This window comes from Wasmannia auropunctata, unplaced genomic scaffold, assembly GCF_000956235.1.
Source record: "Wasmannia auropunctata unplaced genomic scaffold, wasmannia.A_1.0 LD335903.1, whole genome shotgun sequence".
Taxonomy (NCBI): Eukaryota; Metazoa; Arthropoda; class Insecta; order Hymenoptera; family Formicidae; genus Wasmannia; species Wasmannia auropunctata.
Genome location: NW_012026987.1, coordinates 168,679 through 186,324, shown reverse-complemented (window position 1 = coordinate 186,324; position 17,646 = coordinate 168,679). Strand labels below are relative to the sequence as shown.

Below are 17,646 nucleotides of genomic sequence, written 5' to 3'. Positions count from 1 at the left end.
ATTCTTTAATATTCGCTGCCCTTCGAGGTGTGCACGCTTCTGTCGACTACGATAAGGTCATCGCACTATTAATGTAAGTATCGACACAAATGTTCCAAATCATAGGATGTACAATGTCGATATACAACTGTGAAAGATCGTTTCGTTTATCATTTTTTATTCTTTACACATACATCAATTCAGCTACAATCCAATAATTTTATCCCTACACATTTCATCAATACCACAAATCGCACAATATCCGCTATTGGACTAACGTAAATAATTAACAATTATCCTTAATATTTACATGAACATTACGATTAATCGTTTAATATAATACAGTTGTTATACGCCGTCCGTTTCCGTTTCCGATAAGTAATACCTCATTTTTCAGATGCTTGCAGGAGGATCCCCTGATCAGATAAATACAACACATTCATCAACAAAGAATCAATATCGAAATGATTTTATTAAGAATTATATACTTTTGTTCGTGTATACTTTTATTCTTATGAAAGCTTGATTATATTGACATTAAATATCAATATAATTTTTAAAAGCTTTTTACCATTTTATGAAAATAGAAGTAATACGCGATGCGATTACTAGTAAAATTATTTCGATATTTAACCTTTGTATTTAAATTCCTAAATTTGTAATTTTTTAGATCCATTTTTTGTATTCTCTCTCTCTCTCTCTCCTCTCCAAATTCTTTCGATTATTTTATCTTTAAGATCTTCATTGACTTAATTTTATATCTTTGTAATCTCAATCGAGCAGATATTTGAGATTTTTGATTCCTTGTTTGAATTATTGGATCCTTAACATTTTTGAGTCTTGATTTATTGAAATTTGAGGTAATGAAATTTTACAAATTTTTTTGTTTTTCGATTTTTCCTTTTAACTTTTTGTCTTTCAGGATTTCTCCAAACTTTCAAATTTTAAAATCGTAAATTTCAAAGATTAAAAGTCTGCAAATTTTATACCTTTGACGATAGTGGAAAGAGGGCAATAAAATAAAAGTATAGGAAATACTCTATTAATTCTAATCTTTGTTAAGTATTCTTGTGTTCTTCAGGAAATCACATGCGCAGAATATCTCTGCATTAAAGGGTCACCTATAGAAAGCGAGGATGGATATTTTAATAGCGCGTTCATATTCGTCAAATTTATGCGACAATTGCAATAACATAAGCAAAATATATACAACAGTGGATTCTCGATTGCAGTTTGTAGTAATGCAACTTACGAGTAAACCGGAAATGCTGCTATTAAAAAGAAAATCTCGCATATCTAACTTCTTTTAAAGCTCTTGATATCTAATTTTTGAAATAGTCAATATCTGCAATTCCCTTAAATTTTTGAAACTTTAGAGCATCAAAATTTGAAATCTTTTCAATGATTTTTGATAACTGGATAAATCCACTGCCAATATTTTATTTAAATATCATTTTGCAGAAAAATTTAAGTAGAAAATAAGATATTGGGGAAATATTGTTTCTCTACGGATAAAAATATTATCTATTGCTATTGTTTTCAATATTTTTTTAAAATTTTGTACATGAATGAACCAAATCGCTTTTCCATAATTTTGTCAATTCTTCACAAAATACAATTCAATCGATTTTTGATCAAACGCGCGAATATCATTAAATCATAAAAAGAGGACAAGAGAGCGCAAGTATCGGACGAAATCTTGTATGTATTAATATCTACTGTCTAGAGTCGTAAGTCCATAGTTCAAGTTTCATGGATTTATCGTACAAAACAGTCAGCAAAGATACGAAATTTATACGAGACCGCAATAGGAATAGATATATTAACTGTGATTGCAAATGCTAAAATTTCCGGGGAAGAGAATTCATTAATCGCAAAGTCGAAGCTGAATAAGTAATCGTCAAATGTCTTAAGAAGAAGATATGATTGATGACTTTTGACTGTCGTTCTTATCGACGGCTGAAACGTGATCAGGATTTTCTCCATGCGCGTAACGCTCCCACATCTTTGTGTACAACAACTCCATGCCTATGGCGTATAGCTTGCAGTTAAAGAGTGGACTTTCTGATCGAGCCTTCCATACTTTAACTCTTGTTGCTTTCAAGCTGGCAAATAAAGAAATAAAAAGTTTATGTTACGTCCCAATAGAAAATTTCTAACGAAGGATGTCACAGAAATCGAAATACTTACTATTCTCTATCAGTACCCAGTCTAATAGCAATATCTTGATACTCCTGTCGTGTTCGTGCTACCAATTCAGGACAGCCAAGAGTGTTTAATTGACTAGCTGCGACACGAGAGGCTAGAGTTTCCCCCGGAAGCGTAACCACCGGCGTTCCAGTCCACAAAACATCCATACTAGTCGTATGTCCATTGCAGAGTGGTGTATCTAGACATACGTCGGCCAACTGGCCTCGTCTCACATGTTCTTCTTTAGCAGCAACATTGCTGAACAGGATTCTACCGGGCGCCAGACCCAATTGTTGTGCCGTTGCTTGAAGATTAGGTTCGCCGACCGCCGGAAAACGTAGCAACCACAGTACGGAATTTGGCACATGTTTCAATATCTAAAATCAAATCCACGGGTTATCCAAACTGTCGGAGATGAATTGAAAATTTTACGTTTTTCGAAATTGCTTCGTTATTACTCACGTGTGCCCACATGTGAAGAGTAAGCGGATCAATCTTATACAACTGATTGAAGTTGCAATAAACAACGGCATCCTCCGGCAATCCGTACTGTTGCCTGGTTGTAATGACAATATTCTGAGGCACCTCCTCGCCCGTAGCAGTTTTATTATTCACTTGTGTGGTGGCCATACCATTTTGCAGAACGACGCCGTTCACAGACATTTGACACTGGCCGGAAGCGATCATCGTTTCGATCGGGGTAGTAGTTGGTAACTCGGCAACTTTGAGTGAGATCTCGACGGGTTGCTTCTTGGCGTCCGGCACAACTACCTCGCGAATCTCTTTTATCAGAGTATTCTCAATCATCGGAGAGAGATCCGTAGCATTGATTACCGCAACATTGTCAGCTACTTTACCCTTGAGATTCAACTTGTCCGTTAGGATTAAACGTTCTTTCAGATGAGGAAACATTTGCCTAAAAATAAAGACAATTTTGTTAAATGGCCAAAATTTTCATAAAATGAAACACAATTTCACACAAGAGAATGCAGCTATCTTTATATTTCATCTTCATTTCACCTTCAATCGATGCGAAAAAATTTGCGAAAAAATAAAAAATAAATGTACGTACTTATGATCGCCGATAAAGTAAGTGTGTGGCATATAGGCGAGTTTCTCGCTGTATTGACTGGCGAGCTCCAACGGCGAAGTGACCTCGTCCGTGATGAGATAGTCCATGAAACTTGCGCCAGAAGTACCAGGATAACCCAGCCACATGACCTGTACCGGTGCTGGTCGCAAAGCAAAGATCTCGTTCCTGGCACCTTTCGTATAACCGTTCATGTTCACTAGAATGTGAACGCCATCAGCATTGATGCGATCAGCAGCCTTGCCGTTGCATGGGATCTGAGAGAGATCGACAAAATGCTCGGTCTCTCGTGCTATTTTCGCACGAAAGGTTGTGCCATCATCCGCGCTAAGCGCATAGCAGAAGATTTCGACTTTCTCACGATCATGTAAGCCAGGTATTGATTGCATCAAGTGACTAGTCGGATGATTGCCGAAGTCTGATGAAACGTATCCAATCTTCAATCGCGTGCCGATTGTACGCGGGTATTTGTATGGTTGTTTGTGAAGGACATGAATCTGCAACGTATAAGTAATTATCGGCAATGAAAATAATATTTATGGAACAGTGAATGGAACAGAATATATTAATCCATTTTCGGTAGAGTATATAGAGAGATGGAATTGTAAAAAAGATTTAAAAAAGAATTAGAAGGAAACTAACTTACTTTCTCTATGCAGAGGTTAGCATGTCGAGCAGCGATAGCTTTCCGGAATTCGTGAGACAAAGGATAAAGCATGGAATGATGTGGATGCACGCTAGGCAGTCTGTTCTTGTCTAACTGCTCAGCGACAATAGACACCAATTTCTTCATTCTGGCTTCGTAATCTGTCCAATCGCAAACTATTTGCAAACAGTGCGCCAAGTTGCAATAGGCATCTGGAAAGTCTGGCTTCAACTTCAATGCTGTTCTGTATGATTGAATCGCTTCGGGAATGTTGCCGGAATCTTTGTGGATTGATGCCAAATTGGAATGAGCGTCAGCAAAGGCCGGATTGATTTGGATAGCCCGAGTGTAACACTGTAGAGCACCTTGTATATCTTGCATCTCTTTCAACGTGTTTCCCATGTTCGAGTAAGCATCGGCGAAGGTCGGCTGTATGCGAATTGCCTCCTTATAATGCATCAATGCTTCGTTCAATTTGCCTTGCTGCTGCAAGACAGAGGCAAGATTGCTGTGGGCGGCTGCAAATTCAGGAAATACTTCCAAGGCTTTAAGATACAAGCGAGTTGCCTCCTCAATGTAGCCTTGCTCGCGTTTTATGTTGGCCTAAAGAATAACCATTTCATTATATAAACTTGTTTCTTACTGTTATGCATTAACGTTACAATTAAAAGATAATTCTGTACCAAGTTATTAAGAGAGTCCGCGTGTGTGGGACAAAGCCGGAGGGCGGTATTGTAACATTCTTCCGCTTCGACCACTTGTCCCTTTTCTTTGAGAGCGTTTGCCAGATTGCAGTACGCGTCAGGGAAATTCGGTTGTAATTCGATAGCACGACGATATGTATCGATGGCCAGATCGATGAGCCTATAATATATTACGTAATTTTCAATTACTTATTTTTCTCGACGTCCACGTTTTGTTTTATCAAGATTGTGTTAAATCTATTGTAAATGCTTCTTGTAAATACAATCCTTGTAAAATATATTAACTCACCCTTGCTCGTAATAAACGCATGCCAAATTTCCATGTACGACTGCATTGTTAGGACTGAGGTTCAACGCGCGAAGATATGCTGCTACAGCTCTGTAACAATTGATAATTAAAGAACAATCGTCGATTTCAGATCATTTTGGCGATAAAGACTTAGCTTATAAAAGGATTAGGTATTAATGACGTTAAATAAACATCATTTCTCTTGATAATCTATAACAAAAGAAGTAAGATTATTTCTTATTTCTAGCGATTCGATCATAATTGTAGAAATTAGTTGTTAATACAGCTCCCATCGCTATAAAGTCGAGTCTGATGAACCTTTTAACGTAGCGCCTGATCCAGGAGACGCATCCGGAGGTGGAGGGTCGCGCGAGAGTATCTTCTATTTGAACGCGAAGCACGGGCGCGATAGTGGTCGAAGGCGAGATCACCGTATAGACGACCACGCACTGGCAGTCCATTCCTTCCCCATCCCGGCTGTCTTGGATTCGCGAATCCCAGAAAGCACGGATCCGAGTATGAAGGAAAAAAATCTTTCACGACGCGGCACGTTAGAAGAATTGATCCTTAGAGACAGGAATCAGCAAAAGAAACTCAAATTTATGGATTTTCGGGAAAAGGAATTTTTTTGGTAGAGAAGCACGATTTCATGCGAAGTACGCGAAAATAACGATTTTTTTTTTTTTTTTTTTTTTTCCCGAAAGTGTCGGGTTCATGGAATCTTGAATTTTTTTATCCGGTACAAGATGTTGAATCGAGAAATTGTGTTAGAAATAAATAATCCTTCCCATGACCATTAAATTTAGTTGGATACAGTCTCTTTGGATATTTCCTATAACTCTTATGTTGCAGAAATATAAGATAAAACACGGATTTTCAAATGTACGAATATGAATGGAAAACAGACATTGTTGAATATCTTTTACGTCCACCAATATTCTCGATGCACAGGTTAAAATAAAAAGTGTATCAGTATTTCTTGAACACGCAAATCTTGGATTCACTGCGATATTCAAGCGTAGAAATCACGAAATAAAAATCACGAACAAACACGAACTGCGCAGCGCAGATCCTTGGATCCACGTGGATCTATATAGGATTCACTTATCCTAGAATCCATAGATGTTTAGGTGGCAGGAATTAAAGCAGGAATTACACAAGCTCGGATGTGCCTTCGATGTACGGATCCTGGATGGATGGATCAGCTTCGGGAGATGGTAGCAGCTAGAGGAAAGCCGCTTAACTCGCAAGCGAACGAAAGCTGAACGAGCACGCGTATCCTCCCACAAGAGGGAGGCGAAGGGCTCCAATGGGGGCGGAGCGGCTTTTAGAATCGATAGTTGTCCTCGAATTCCTCCCACTTTATGCGTGAGAAAACCTCGGAACCGGATAAATGCATTCAATGAATCCATTATTATCAATTAATTATATTTAATATAAACGCTTTTATTTTAATTCGCTTTTATATGTATTATATGTATTATAGACTAATAAGAAGAAAAGCTAAAAAATAATATGTGCAAAAACCGATATTACTTTTTACGATTAGCTTGATCTCGGTCGTGATAACGAAATATTTTGGTATATCAATAGAAAATTAAAATGTTTAGCTGGAAGTACCTATAAGTGAAATTTGGCAATATCGGCCGCGTAGACGAAGGAACAAAAGATATTCAAATTTTTATTATTTCTTTCACCTTTTCGACGTACTTTGATGAAAATCAATAGGCACTAGAGCCACAAGGCTTCAACAGATGTAAAGTTAAACAAGAGAATAAGAAATTAAATGTATCATGAAAATGGTTTTACAATCAATCATCATGCATTTACATGTAAAAATGTGGAAATTAAAAATAGAAATGTGATAATGTATACAGAGATATATGAATACGATGAATTTCTAATATAGTCTCTAGTAAAACAGTATATTTTACTTTACTATTATATAAAAAACACTAATAAAATAGTTAAAGTCCACTCTAAATTAATGCAAATACCAATATTAATCGCGCGAAATGCTCCGTGCTTAAAAATTATGTTTGAAGAGAAACGGTGCATTGTCCGAATTCTCCTTCGAATGCAGAGGACGATGAACTTGAAAAGGATGTTACATAAATATCGATCCTCAGTACTGACTCGACAGCTCATGCGCCATATTCGCCTATTTCCAAGTGTGCATGAAACGCGAATGTTAAGTCCGTTTACATAATTTTGCACATAATTCAATATTCTCTCTTTTTTAATCCAACAATAAACTCGGAAATATTATGTATTTTTATATTGTAAATTAATTCGCGTTCGCACGTGCAAAGATAGAATACAAATTCCATATCTTTGCGGCAAAAGAAAGAACAGTAATAGTAGTAGTAGTAGTATAATAGTATTGTTTAAAGCAAACTAAACTGTATGACTTTGGACTAGCCATTGATGATTTTATGCAATATACATCAATGGAATAACTAAAGCCATTTTTAATCTCGCACAGACTTTAAAACCGACGACCACGAGAATTTCAAGACGTTGGTTGATCAACACTGTGCGTGTAATATTTCGTCATCCATCATTTTTCACAAATCTCTGAGTCATTTAAATTATCGTGACAAATAATAATTTGTAACAGAAGCATAAGATGGAAAGCTGTTTTATATCGTCAAGTTCAAATTTTTATATCATTTATATTATTTGAAAAGTAATGTTTAAAAAATTCTTTAACACATCTTGATAGTAAGTAAAATATTGTATTAGCAATATGCTTGCAATCAGCCATCAGAAACAATATTCTAATAGAATATTGCAATAGATTGGCATCAACTGCATTCGTTTTATGTATAAATATGTATTCCCAAAGTAGAACTTACCGACATCTGTTTTGTAACATTTAATGGCAAATTTGATTTTTGCAGTCAATCTGCTATTATATGTATATGCATATTATATATATATATATATATATATATATATATATATATATGCAGGGTCTATTATACTTCTGCTGACATTTTGTCAAAAAAATTTATATCCAACACTTTATAAAATGTTTTCAATAGATTTGACTATTGGAGGAGGGAAATCATTATCACACAACTCATATTATTTACGAAATAAAAAAGATGATAAGAAAATTGGAAAATATTAAATTATCAATATTTTCATAGAAACAAACCTGTCAAAAATTCTAGCTTCTTTTAATACATTTCCAAGGTTGATGTATGCATCTAGAAAGTTGGGATCCAAGGCAACTGCTTTTTCAAAATGGTGTATCGCCAACCATATTTCTCCTTGGGCATTGAACACGCAGCCGAGATTGCTCCAGGCAACTGCAAAGTCCGGTCGTGTCTCGATCGCCTTCAAGTAGCAGGCCTAAAGAAACAGAATGCAATTCACAGCGGTTTTTTATTCGCGAACTCGAAGGGACGCGCGCCGCGCGATATGCCCGACCTCCCATCGCCGCGCTGCAGCTTCTTTCATTCTCTCTCTCTCTCTCTCTCTCTCTCTTTCACACGCTCTCCCTTTCCTTCTTTCTTTTTCTTTCCCTTCATCCTCTCGTTGTTAATCTCGAAGAAAAAAGCCAAAGACATTTTGCCACTGTATATTGCTTCTGTTTCCTTTCCTCACCATGTCTCTCCTTCCCATTCCTTCAAACGTTGCGACAGTTTCGATGTATGTTTAGAGTTGTTCGAGTTTCTCCATAACTTTTTGTCATCTGTTGTTTGTGTTTGTGAAATAGATTATCATTTTTTCAGGTTTCAGGATCATATTGACTTTAAAAAAATGGAAGATATGGAATATTGATTAGGCTTGTCAACAGTTTTAAAAGTATTTAGCGTAAATTGTTTTTAATCAGGCATAAATTTTTCATTAATATAAATTAAATAATTCTACTTCCATTAGTTTAGCAAACACATCTTGAATTTTGAAGCATCTAACCATTTTCCAGCATCCTGTTTAAGGGTAATAAAAGACTAAAAGAGTCATAAAAAAATATATCATAAGATATTTAAATGAAATTTAATAGACCAAAGATCAGCGGAAGCAAAAAAACTGTAGGCAGATATCTGTGAAAACAATAATCTATGGAAACAAAAATATGTAAAGCCGCAAATCTGTAAAAGTATAAACCTGCACGAAATCATAAAGTTATGCACTAACACGCCAATATCAATAAGCTTTCTTTTACGATTACTAACTAATGCGAACTTGCTGAAAACAAAAGTATCGAAATTGCCATATCTGTGTACATCAGAGATATAAAGACAGTGCAAATTCACAATATTCGACGAACATTTCTTTTTATATCATGAAATGTTTTTTTACAAATACAATCATTGTAATTCATTCGATTTTTTTATTTTTCTCCCTCAATGCCGTCGATTTTGAAGTTTGCCCTTCTTGTGCTCATCAAGGGCAAGAAGATGGCAAGGAATGAAAACAGAATGAACGAGGGTTGCCTCGCAAATGGTTAACAATTCATTCTCGGATAGGAATTAGGTAGATTCAGGATCAAAGGTATTAAGGTGCGCGCTAGAGGCGTCATCTTTAAACATGCGACTTTCGGTGCACATCGAGTCCCCGAAATGCGTCCGGCGGACTCGACCGCACGCTGAAGGTCGTACGCTAAAAAATCAAAATGTGACCCAGTCTCATCTGGTCTTCACTCTAATCGAAAGAAAGTTTTACGACGAGAAACTATTTCGATTTGTAAATATAATATTAGGAATGATTGCAAGGATTTCCGACAACAGAATGACGACTCTAAGGACTCAGCGTGGATAATCATCGCGCGTGCCGAGAGGTGGGCTGCATTGATATTGAACAGAGTAATCCGTACCTAAACAATAAGGGCATTTACAGTTGACCGGTCTCTGCAAGGTGCGGTAACCTGGAATTAAAGGAGAGAAAAAAAAAGAACGGGACAGGAGTTGGAGAATGCGCGATTTTGTTATACTCGATATGTGCGCGATATAATGCAAATAAGTAGGGACTATTGCAGCATTTTTGCATTTTCTAATAAAATTTAATATTAAATTTAAAAAAGAAGACTTGTGTGTCTGTGTAAAGATATATCGAAAAAATTATCTAATAAAATATATAACAACGCGCTTGTTAATATAATTAAATACAACATTTCAAAAATTATCAGTATCTATTGATAAATATATTGAATGCAAAAGCACTCATAGAATGGAGATATATCAGTTTTAAAAATCATACTCTCTACGATAAGAATATAAACGTTATTACGGGACAAAAAATAAATCTGGAATAATATAATGTTGTAAATACAGAGATAATAATATTACATCTTGTATGAGAATGTTATAAAAATCCCAAAATCTCGTGTTTGTGTAAGATCTCAAAGATCATTTAAATAAAGTAAAAAAAATCTATATCTGCATATATAATAAATATGTTATATGTAAATCTAAAAATAATCAACGTATCGATTGTCTTTCTTTGTAAAATTACTTCGCGATACTTGAAATAGAATGGGATGAGGGACTTTTGATTTTTTTGTTCGACGAGTTGACGGGAACTGGAAGGTTTTTAGAGACCGGCCTTGGGAATTACTTTACCTGCAGTGTACCCTTCGGTAGGTTGACTCGGTAGGTACGGCTTGCAAGCTCTCATAATAAACTTAGACCGAGAGACAGTGTGTTACTGAATAACCAGATTCAGATTCACCCTTTGACGAAGGAACCGGCACGGTAACCGACCAACCTCACATTGCTGCACTTCCCCTCCTAGAGTTGATCATCCCATCCACAACAATAAGACAGCTGCGTTAATGTCTCTTCACTGATTACTCTTCGCCTCAATCTTTGTCTTTTATCTTTTATCATCTCTTTTTCTCTCTCTCTCTCTCTCTCTCTCTCTCTCTCTCCTCTCTCTTTTTGTGTGCGTGTGTATGTGTGCGCGCGTGTGGTGTGTGTGTGGGTGGGTGTGTGTACACAAACGAATTGATAATTTGTGCCTGCGAAGGACACGCTTCACCGAACTCATCAGCCAGCTGCTGCTGCTTCTTGTTCTCTCTCGCGATCGCAGAACATATAACACGGCTGCATTTCTTTCCTTTTTATGAATATTCTATTATATTAATTCTGTCAATCATCAGACGTTACGTGGAAAACAAGCAGTGCGAAAGAGTTACGTTATGTTATCATTATGTTGTCGATGCAAGTAGATGGCTGAAGGAGCTCGGTAAGAAATGAACGAGCATACCAGCCAGTTCTCAGGAATAGCGGGAAGCGTAACGGGAAGCTTTCCTCATTGCTGCCAGTTTTTAGAATCGAATAAGGGCATGTCTATAAATCATATTTGTTAACTATGCATTGAAAATATTTACAATTTGCCAGAGCTAACCAGAAAATGAAAATAAAAAGTTATATACAACGAATATAGTGCTTATAGATACACCCTCACCGGTCGTTGCCGCGCCGCGCTGCAAAAGTAGATCACTTGACCGATTAACGATAGATCATCGGCATCGATTAAAAAAGTAAGATATAAAACACAAGTTTTAACAATTTCATGATTCTTTCTCTCTTATTATTCATAACATTATTTTCATTATTACTACACAAATAATCTATTCCCGCATTAAAGATAAAAGTCCCTGTGACAACATATTATCACACGGCTGATTTAACGCTATATAATAATTTCCGATTTAATTTAAATAACTAGTCAAGTGATCTCGCGCCGTACACTGTTACCGTACACACTATAAATTCTCTCCCTCTCTCTTTCTGTCATCATATGAAAATGTTGGATAAAAACGCACGTGATAACGCGTGTACTGCAATAATAATAGTAAGTCACACACAATTCAAACAAGAGGTAAAATCAGCTCATACATTACATTCGCGCGCTGCTAGAACCATCGGTATTGATTTAGTGGAAATGAAATCCACTCAGATGGAACTGGCTAACAAATATATAATTTGCAGCAACATTACGAATCCTCAAAATAGTCAAAACGCACTTGATGTTGCTGCAAAACGCGCAACGCTAGAAAGAATATTCTTTTCAGTTACTTTGATAATAATCCCCTAAACACTATAAAATATTTCTTGATTTTCTTGATTCTTTTTTGGAAATTTTTTGAGAAATGTTATAATAAGTTTATCGTATCAAAAGAGAGAAAAAATTATTTAAAAAACTCAAGATTCATATTTTTCTCTTTAGAATATCCAATTGTTTTGATAATGTGTTATTTTCAACATAAAAATTTTGTAAGTTTTTACAAAGAATTCAGATTGGAATGCGTTCATCAGAAGTTGTTATATTGTTTAGGGTTTTATATATTAAAATCATCGCGTTTAATGTCGTTCTGAAAAATCGAATTCTGCTCACGACATAAAACGTGATTCTTTCAGTTTTACAGGATGAAGGAATGCACACGATCTTCAATCTGTCAGACAGATAAGCTCGCGATTATACACTCAACATCTTTCAACATGCTTATTCCGAGATAACTATCAAAGATTCGGAATTTGCGGTTCAATCTATATAAATCAATCTCACCGATGGAAGATCGTGCACCGCGCTTGCAAGTTGTTTGACAAGGATTGAAAGCTTCTCGTGATAACGGCGCGAACAAATTTCGTGCAGTCCGCTAATTTCGCGGAGAACTAAGCGCTGTAGCTCGTGCACATACGCGCGATGCATTTGTACTCTGTCAAGAAATGTCAATGAAGATTCAAGATTGGCGGAACATTATCTGCTAATTAGAGCAAAAAAGTATTACACGTGATCAAATGTAATGGAACAAATTTCTCTGCTCTCCTTGATCCAGAGATGTGTACAGAATTTATTATTAATATCCATTCTTTCTATAGCATTCTTTAAGGAAGGTAATATATAATTTTCAAGATTGGATAAATAAATATCTTGTTAAAGTTAAAAAACTTCTGTAGCAATCTGTTAGTTCAAGGAGTGTGCGATTCCTACTCGATGGTTCCGCCATCTTCATCAAAGCTTGATCGAAGTAAAGACGCTCGCGAACATGTGCGTAATACGTTGGATTAATTTATTAACTAGTGAAAGTAATTCCAAAACATACCTTGGCTTCATCAAGTCTTGCTAATGCTTTCAAAAGATTACCAAGATCACTCCGCACGCAATAAAGGTCCTGAAACAGGCAAAATATGTAAATTATTTCCGCATAACTTGTATATATCTAATTCAATAAAAGTTTTATGTAATGGAATATTGGTTTTTGCTAAAACAATAAGTTTTATTCCTGAATCTACAAATGTAAAAGAACGATAAGTAAATCTTATCAGCGCAATAGTTGTACCATACAGAAAGAGTGAAGCTTGATTTCATCTTACAAGTAAAAATTTTGTTTTCTGCATATTAAGAAGCTATTCAGATGTTTTATTTTATATTTAAGTAATCGCTAACTACAATATATTCGTAATATAGATTTTCTCACAGGATTATATTGTAGCGCTGTGACATAGGCTTGAACGGCTTGTTCCATGTCACCAGCTGCCACAAGTGCCGCGGCCAAGTTGATGTAACCATCGATGAAATCAGGTTTCAGCCTGACAGCATGACGATAATTCTCCAGCGCTTCCGGTAGCTGTCCACGCTCCTTATATACATTTCCCAAATTGCTATACGCCTCCGCCAATAATGGATTTTGCTTTATCGCTAAGGTGCTATAATGTGCCGATCTAAAATGTATAAAATTATGATTTTATATATGTCTCTCTCTCCCTTTCTGTGCGTGCGTGCGTGTATGACATGTATAGAATTAAATATTAATAATAAGAAGTTACTCTTACTTATCTAACCTCCTACATTGGAAATGTATAGAGGAAAGTAATAGAAGAACACCAGTATTGTTTGTCTCCTGTCGCCATAACTGCATGCAGTGTCTTTCAGCGTTATCGTAATCTCCTGCCTGATATTCCCTGTGAGCGAGTTCTAGCAACCCTGAAACAAAAATCAAAATAATACATCAAGTATTCAGACCAATTTGACTTCAAATTCATTCAGTCCCTCATATCTTTTGTTCACTTTATATTTGATATCACAGAATTCACATATAACAAATATTATATAGATAAATAAGTAGAAAATGTTTTCATGGTTTCTCAATATGTAAGCTGCAAAGACACTGAACATTCAAAAAATATTGAAAAAGTGTACGCAGTTTTATGTAAGAATGTTTTAAGAACGTGCCGTGAATACGTAATTCAGTCAAATGTGAAGATAAAGTTTAAACTTGCAAAGAAAATGCTAATTTTTCTTCATTTTAAAAATATTATGATAAAGATGTGACAGAGAACACGCGTCTAATCGAATAATGTCAAGTGGATTTGCATTATATCTACGCATGTATTTTAATCGCAAATTTAAATTTGTCGATTTGCACTCGTCGACTGCAAAACTGCATGACTCCAAATCAATCAATTGCCCCTAACGAAAAAGCAATATCCAGGAAATGTTACGAACAATAGGTATCTACAGCCACATTGATGGTTTGATTATCGGTTAGGCTGATCAGTTCCTTGCCCTGATGGGTGTTCTGCGTGACCACCAGAAGATTCTGTCCGTTTTGCCAATCACCACCCTCGTTTTCCATAGTTGCGATCAACCCGTTGGAGCCCTTTTTCTCCCCGACACGCACGCTCATCTTCGACGGACTTGGAGATTTCACAATTATGTTTCACAAGTATGTGCTTAAATACAGAAAGTCGAAAGCTCGCGCGACTAACTTCCCTCTTAGCTTTCACGCACTTTAGCTCAGTCCGGACAAATCACGGGAAATGTTTCAGAGCGGCGCGGCGATTTTCAGACTCCGGCAGTGAACGTAATTTCTCCTCTGCTCCGCTTACGCTTTACCTTCTTTTACCTCGAGTTTCGCTACACGTACATACATACATACATACGCTCTGCTGCCTAATTCACCCTCCATCCTCCCTCCCTGCCTGTCCACAGGCAGCGCAACGGACGAGCCGATTGGTCGGTGCCATAGCGGACTGACGCGTCAGATTGGAACGAAAAGAACGGAGAAGCGGTAAGAGGAAATTTCAGGAGCGTACATATCGCACATTGTCCAAATATCTCCGATATTTCAGTCGTTTCAGGAAAAAAAAAATTATTTTTCTGTACAAACTACCTTAATACGTGTTCTCATTTCACGCTTAAAAAAAAAACTGTCGAGTACTCGCGAAACTATTATGTATTGACTTTTGCAACTAAATTAAAGTTGTAAAATTTATTAGTTACAATTTAATTTGATTTATATTATAATAATTTCTTAACTAAAATTCATTACATGTGATATCAATCTTATTATCTCTGTTCTTTGATACCTTTCATGAAAAGAACTAGAAGAATTAATTCGTATAAAAAATATAATCACATCTTATTTTCAATAATAAAAGTAATTTACGAATTTCGAAAATAATTTCAACTGAAATAAGGCCATCATAAATTCCGTTTCAAAACGGAGCAAGTTTAAACTCATACACTTTTTTACTATTTTCAAGTCGCATGTATAGACGTAAACATGTCATCTTGAATATTTCTTCTAGATAAATATGTAATATTAAAGGTATCACGACTGCTCTTTCCTAATTAAAACCACGTAATAGGAAATTTAACTTTTAATCATTAAATCATTTAAAAATGTGAGTTATAATAATATATTTGTATCGTCGTTACTTCCAGTCGCTATACACGTTCCTGTCCTGAAAGACCAAGGCAGGAGAAGCTATAGCAACGAAAAAGAAAGGAGAAGGGAGGAAGGAAGAGGGGAGACAGAGAGAGAGAGAGAGAGAGAGAGAGATATGTCTCCCTTCTCAGTGCAGAAGGCAGATGGAATAGGTACCCAGTGGAATATTCCATGTCGCGTTTAACGAAAGGGGAGGAAGCGAAGAGGGGAGGTATCCGCTGTCAAGAGGAAGGGATAGCAAAGCTTACCGACGACGCGATGCCGGTGAATTTATGAAAAAATCAAGGAAATACTTTTGTCTAACCGTACACGTTGCCAATGCCCGGTTGAAATAATAATAAAATATTACTATACAACTAACTAAAAACACATTTATCTTTCGCTTTTATCCCATAAAAAGACTAAAATCGATAAATAGAAAATATTATAAATTCAAGGCAACTCAAGAAAATTTGATTTAGTAATAAAGATCAATTTCACAGAACACAGAACTAATATTTAGGATAAAAAGTTTTAAGAACAGATTATTATTACTTTAACGCATAAATATATCATGATAAAAATACGAACGTAATGTATGAACGTAAATCTTATCTCAAAGTGCTATTTCATATTTCAGCAACACTTATTGTACACTTAATATAGGTATACTTGTTTTAGATTTGAATACATTAAATATTATCTCTGCACTTTTATAAGATTTGAACTTTTTTGCTTATTCGAAAGTTATTAACTATAGTATGTAAAATTGCAAAAACTATAATCTACATAAAACTATGCTGATATTTTGATTGACATTTAATAAATGCAAAATATCAGATTAACATAAAATGTGATATATTTGTAAGTTACATTTATTTCAACAAAGATAATCTAATTTTGATTTTGACTTTAATGATAGATAAATTTAAAATTCATATTTTCGTTTCAAAATATTAGGATCCCAATTATCTCAATTTTTTTATTAGCAACAAAAAGTATTACAACAAGTAACACTTTCATAGTCTTTAGTTTAATATCAAATGAGCTTTGATTTAAACTTACATTATTGATATAATGTCTAATAATAATTCTTAAACTTAGTTATGCTGATGTATAATTTTGGAAATTTTTAAGTTGTACAAATGATAATTCAACACTATTGTTAGAGAAAAATCAATTTTCAAATTGATCGAACAATCATCTATCGTTGATATTTAGATGTGTACGCGCGCGCGCCTGTTTTGTGTGTGTGTGTGTGTGTGTGTAGCGATTCCCCTAGTGTACAAGTGCGATTAAAAGATAAATAACACATTTTTTAATTGCACTTGTTACACTACAGGGATCTCTAGATTGAAAATGAAATAAATGTATAAGTTCTGGAAGAAAAAAAAATATTAAAGTTATACAAGTACATAGAGAGTGTGCAGCTATCAGTAGCAGCATCGTATATTTAGAGTTTTCGCAGCTACATAAAAGAAGAACAAGCGGTGTAAAGGCCAAGTCGGGGCAAGTGGAGGTTAAAGACGAAGGCAGAAGAAATGTCACGTTCGTTCCGAAAAGTCTAAAAAAGTCTAAAAAGATGCCAACGTACCGACGGTCGAAAGTTGCTGAATTTCGTTCATTTTTAATATCACACTGGTGCTCGCTATCTGTTGGTGGCCTTGCTGCTGTTGCTGCTGCGGTTGTGGTTGCTGTTGAGCTTGCATGGCTGTGGCACGAGCTCGACAAAGACGCGAAACGCGAGATGCGAGTGCGACACGAAGACTGCGCGAACCGCGAAATTGGCAAGCTGTTGTTACAACGAGCTCCGCGAAGAACCGCGTCTGGGACTGCGACTCTGATAAACGCACTTACGTAAAACGGCTGATATGCTCGATGCGCATGTTAGCACGATTTCCACGCGCGCGCCATCATGAATCTCCTCTCCAGTCTCCTTGCGACGCTTGCGACAGTTGCGACTCCTGCGCGAGCATCGTGAAATATCGAAAACTCGACAGTCACGTTCGGTAACGTTCGGCCATCTTCGACAGGTCACACATCGCATTATATATTATAGTATAGCGACTAGTCGCGGAC

General features: G+C 36.0%; 1 protein-coding gene across 3 annotated transcripts; it reads right to left on the bottom strand.

Moving 5' to 3' along the window:
• Positions 1-1,014: 1,014 nt before the first annotated feature.
• Positions 1,015-17,524, bottom strand: LOC105455237 (UDP-N-acetylglucosamine--peptide N-acetylglucosaminyltransferase 110 kDa subunit). Of its 3 annotated transcripts, none has more exons than XM_011698420.1 (12): positions 17,162-17,524; positions 13,691-13,841; positions 13,336-13,579; positions 12,961-13,029; positions 8,062-8,258; positions 4,899-4,988; positions 4,589-4,769; positions 3,906-4,508; positions 3,242-3,756; positions 2,632-3,085; positions 2,170-2,546; positions 1,015-2,084 (listed from the first exon to the last, which is right to left on the bottom strand). In XM_011698420.1, exons 1-12 carry the CDS (start codon positions 17,274-17,276, stop codon positions 1,889-1,891), a joined length of 3,192 nt encoding a protein of 1,063 aa, XP_011696722.1. In that variant the 5' UTR covers positions 17,277-17,524; the 3' UTR covers positions 1,015-1,888. The 3 variants fall into 3 exon arrangements, with proteins under 3 accessions (XP_011696722.1, XP_011696721.1, XP_011696723.1); XM_011698419.1 differs by lacking the exon at positions 17,162-17,524 and adding an exon at positions 14,364-14,814; XM_011698421.1 differs by lacking the exons at positions 8,062-8,258; positions 12,961-13,029; positions 13,336-13,579; positions 13,691-13,841; positions 17,162-17,524 and adding an exon at positions 5,217-6,164.
• Between the last annotated feature and the right edge of the window lie 122 nt (positions 17,525-17,646).